The 4,927-nt window shown below is 27.2% G+C and overlaps 1 protein-coding gene across 1 annotated transcript in view; it reads right to left on the reverse strand.

Annotated features, from left to right (window-relative positions):
• Window positions 1-1,001: 1,001 nt before the first annotated feature.
• Window positions 1,002-4,927, reverse strand: part of LOC115034391 — a 4,637-nt gene continuing 711 nt past the window's right edge. The window contains exons 4-7 of the mRNA XM_029491156.1: window positions 3,967-4,088; window positions 3,689-3,802; window positions 2,945-3,076; window positions 1,002-1,407 (exon numbers count right to left, since the gene is read on the reverse strand). Of these exons, the coding sequence (XP_029347016.1) occupies window positions 1,211-1,407; window positions 2,945-3,076; window positions 3,689-3,802; window positions 3,967-4,088 (565 nt within the window). The 3' untranslated portion in view covers window positions 1,002-1,210. The remainder of the gene's footprint in view (window positions 1,408-2,944; window positions 3,077-3,688; window positions 3,803-3,966; window positions 4,089-4,927) is intronic.

Consider the following 4,927-nt stretch of genomic DNA (forward strand, 5'->3'; position numbering starts at 1 on the left):
CATATCACCATACCAATCATTTATATACAAAACATTCCATCGGAAATTTCAAAATAATATATAATTGGTTGCCATGGTAATATGGAGACACACACACGGAAATCTCAAAATAAAATATAAATGGTTGCCATGGGAATATGTAACATAACGTTTTTCGATTCTATGTGCCAAAGAAAATGCATAAAATGTCAATAATAATAGATCCAAGATTAATATTAAAGATAACTGAATTTAAGTACATATGTTAGTAGGTATAGGTGATATAATTATTTATTTGTTCATCATCGATAATGTTTATATTTAATACAATTATTTAAGATAATTTGCGTGAAAAAGGTTGAGAATTGAGATGGTTCGGTCATGTTATGAGGAGAGGTAACTTGGAGACAAATAAATGTAGAAAGTCACTTACCTTGAATAGTGTATAGAAAATGGTAATTTATAAAACATCTGGTGAATATTTAAATTATTTAATGCAATTAGTTTTTAGTTACACTAAAAAAACTGCCTTTTTGTGAAAAAAAAAACTGTGTCTTTACAAATTATAAAAGTTATTAACTTATTAAAAATAATAATAATCATTAAGGTTTAAGATTTACTAAAGATTACTAAATTTAAGTACATATGTTAGTATAGGTGATATAATTATTTATTTGTTCATCATCGATAATTTTTATATTTAATACAATTATTTAAGATAATTTGTGGGAAATAGGTTGAGAATTGAGATGGTTCGGTCATGTTATGAGGAGAGGTGACTTGGAGACAAATAAATTGAGAAGAAAAGTAATGGAGTCTAAGAGAGAAAAACCAAAGAAGAGATGGATAAACAGAATAGAGAATTATAACGAAATATGATACAGCTGTGGTTAGTAAAGGACTAAATGAGAGGTGGAGGGCAGAACATGAGAGCCCTATATATGAAGGTTTAGGACGGTGTTGTCCGTCCCTTTATAGTTGGGCCTTTGGGAGCAAAGGGTGAACAGAAAGAAGAACACAAATATTTGTAATAAAGTAGTTTTATTGAATTGTATAATACTATAATTATACATGACACACTGACACGTCTACACAAACCCACACAAATTGTTCACAATACCTGATTATACTTGGGTATTTATAATTGCATTTATTTATATTTGCGCGTTCTTTGTAAATAGTTATATAGTATCTACATGCGTGTTCTAAAATATTGTTATTATTAAATTATCTATTTTCTGACTTTGATGCAAGTAACTAACGGAGGGATATTACAAGAACATGTTGTTTTATATGTATCTGAGTCAGATTGTTGGCCAATAGTCATATTTTGACCTACTGAGATACTCAAATCCCCATATTTGCAATTGTGTTCATTAGACTTGCTAGTAGATGTTATTTCATCAGCAGTTGCAGCATTATATTCAGCTAGAAAATACAAGTAGGTATATAATAAAAAATAATATTTTGTAATACAAACAATGGTATAATTTGCAGTTTAGCTACCACATGATTTTTTGAATTTTTTTTTCGAAAGCCTATGTATTATAAAAAGTTTAAATTTGAGGAAATCATTAGTTTTTAATGGGACCGATACCGTGACTTTCTGTTTTTGTCTAGCACATTTATCTAGCCTAACATACTAATTAATCCAATGAAGCTATAAGAATTTTAAAAACTAGTCTATTTGAAATCGACTTTCCCATATTTTTGATTTTAAATTATCCAGAAATTAAAATACGAAAATTTTTAAATGCTCTTTTTTAATATGACATTTTTAAAATTTTGGGGATAATATCAAACGTGTGGGTAAGTCGATTTCAAGTAGACTTGACGACAAATTCAAATCTGCTTTCAGAATTCTTATCGCTTCAATAGAATGTTTGGCAAAAAACACGTCTAAAATAATATGTCACAGATATGTGTTAGACAAAAACAGAAAATCACAGTATTTAATTCCCTTAAGTTATAGCCTTACGAAGTTTACTACGCGCATAAAGTTATAGTTTACCGTGCTTATAATGAATTTTTCAGTTTTTTTTTTTTGAAACAGATACCTAAACAAACTTTTTAAAAATTATGGTACCAGAAATCAATAGTTTTTAGGAATAGGTCACAATATGTTAAAAAAATTTCAATAGCTTTTAAAAATAAAATTTAATTCATAACTCCAAGCGAGCGCAACGGGCGAGTGACCACATCGAGTATACGCATACCTATTAAGCATATATTTATGTGAAAATACTAAGTATTATACATTTCTGATTTCAAATAAAATAATTTAACTTTAAAACTAAGTTCGACCGCCTAATTCTAACTTCACAATCGTTTCAGCATGCTAAGCTACATACTAGGTACGTTAAAACAAAAAGAATTTGCAAAAATAGGGTGTTCGGTAAAACAAAAAAGTTCAAGAAGATCGGTAAAAAAGAGCGTTGTATGAATTCGGAATACAATAACTTAAAAAATAATAATTTCCACCAATTTATTTTTGTACCATCCGACATTGGTCTTAACTCTGACACGACCTTAGCGCTCGTTGTAATATACATAGGTTTCCGAAAAGAAATAAAACAAAATCGTAAGAAGTGCGGTAACAGTGATGTAGGTAGTCTTAAAAAAGTGTATGGATCACGCCTTAATAGTTAATCATTGTAAAAAATAACTTCAGGGGCTACGCCTAACCTGCGTACCACGATTTTCGTTAAGGGTACACGCATAAATATAAAATTAGTACCCTCCACTACACCACTGTGCGATACACAATATAGTATTGAACAATAGTATAAATGTAAAATCGCAATCTTTGGAAGGATATAACTTTCATAATAATGATTTGTGGAAATGTATTTTTGTACTGTTGCTACTAAATCTTTGAAATACACATGTTTCAAAAAAAATCGCATGGTTGTTAAACTGCAATTGTACAAACAAATTATTTATTATAAAGAAAATTATAACTTACGATTGAACCATTCAATAGGACATCCATCTACTTTTTCGAAATACACAGGAGCGCTTCGTGATAAAATGTTTTCCATGTATAAAATTTCATAACTACAACCAACTTCTCTACATGATTTATCACTAATTGTACCTAAATGGAATTAAGAACAATATATCTATTAATTACCTAGGTACATTACTATTACTATAGACTATATTAAACATTTACTACCTATTTAATAAATAGTTTATTTATATAATATAATTTAACAACTGATTTTACATTGATATGATTTTAAAACTTATTTTATCCAAAGTAGGAAGCTAGATCAATTTTAAATGTTGAAGTACTAAGAGAATTATTAATTTTTTTTTTACTAGTTTAAAGTTAATGATTTAGCCTTTGAGTTTTGATAATTATTTTAGTCGATTTTTATTTTTAATTCTACTGAGGAGCAGACAGAATACTTTAAATGAACCGAGTCGTACACTCCTAGAACATACATAATATGAGCTGATCACACTCACAACAGAAAGAAGAACCTTTCCAAAGTTAATTGGATAAGGTATTTGTGATGCTGGTTCTGTAAATTTTCTCTCTTTAATACCAATAATTTAATAATAAAGAATATTGTATTGAATTAAACAATAATCATTCTTTTAGTGTCATTGCCATTCATTTTAATGTTCTTGACCATAATCCATAATTTAATTTAAATATAAATGTATTAAATTCTATAAAAAATAGTTATTGAGAATTTACCATTAAATTCCGGTGAGCAAACACATTGTAAATAATCACCAACATAAAATCGTTGACCATTTTTGTAAACCTGATTGTCATATACACATTCATGACCAATTGCCTTTTCTTCGGCTAAAAAACAAATTATTATAAATTATCAATTCTATTTAGTATATATTTTAATTTAATTAGAAACTACAAAAATAACGCATTGTATAATTGTATGACTGTCAAGTAATGATAATTAATTATTGTTACTCTAGGAAAGTTTTAAACATTTGGACGACTTTACTTACGACAGTATTTTTTAACCTCACAGCATGAATCTTTGTCATATTGATAATAACATGGATCTCTTAGTCTTGTGAAATATGATGGACATTCAACCTTGGCACATGTAAATTTAGTTGTAGTCTTACTGTAAAAATTATAATTCTCTTTAGTATTAACCTTTAAAATTTAATTATATTTTCATAATAAATATTATATGTTGATGAACATAAAAAACTTATTTGTTATTACTAGGGCTGTGAATTTATATGAAAACCCATTCTTTTTATCTCATTGTAAAACATAGAGTTTAAATTATATACTAATGAATTTGATTTTTAATTTTTTTAATTTTATAACATTTTTGGTTCTTTAATATGAATTCATTACTTTTCCAATATATTTTTAACGATTCAAATTGCCGAGTTAAAACTTATTTCACACATTTTTTAAACTTTTTGTAAGCAATTAAAATAATTAAAAATATAGTTTTTTTTATATAAATACAACTTGATAGATTTTTATATGTTATATAATTTGATTTTTAGTGCATTTTGTGAAATTTTAGTTCCGTTTCGTTTCCTTGAAAAACTAAAATTTAGGTTTCGGTTTCTTTTCGGGTCTTAAAAAATAAAAAATTTGTAAAGTAAAAATATCGGTTCCGGTTTTAAATTAATTTAAATAAGGGTTTCGGTTCCCAATATTCAAAGGGTTCCGGTTCCAAACAGCAATACTTACTAGGTTGAAAAGTTCCAGTCTCTGAATTTTAAATAAGTACTATTATTTATAGTCTGTTAATAGTATTAGCAGTTAGCTGTTATTTACTCAGATATACAGTATACCTACTTATTACAATTTAGTAGGCATGCACAATATTTAAAATTTAAATTATACTACCTATGGTGGAAAATTGAAACCTTTCGCCTATTACCTAAAATGGTAAGGTTTTTTAGTAAGGTATTAATGTATTGTTAAATTATAACTTTT

Source organism: Acyrthosiphon pisum, chromosome A3 (assembly GCF_005508785.2).
Source record: "Acyrthosiphon pisum isolate AL4f chromosome A3, pea_aphid_22Mar2018_4r6ur, whole genome shotgun sequence".
NCBI lineage: Eukaryota > Metazoa > Arthropoda > Insecta > Hemiptera > Aphididae > Acyrthosiphon > Acyrthosiphon pisum.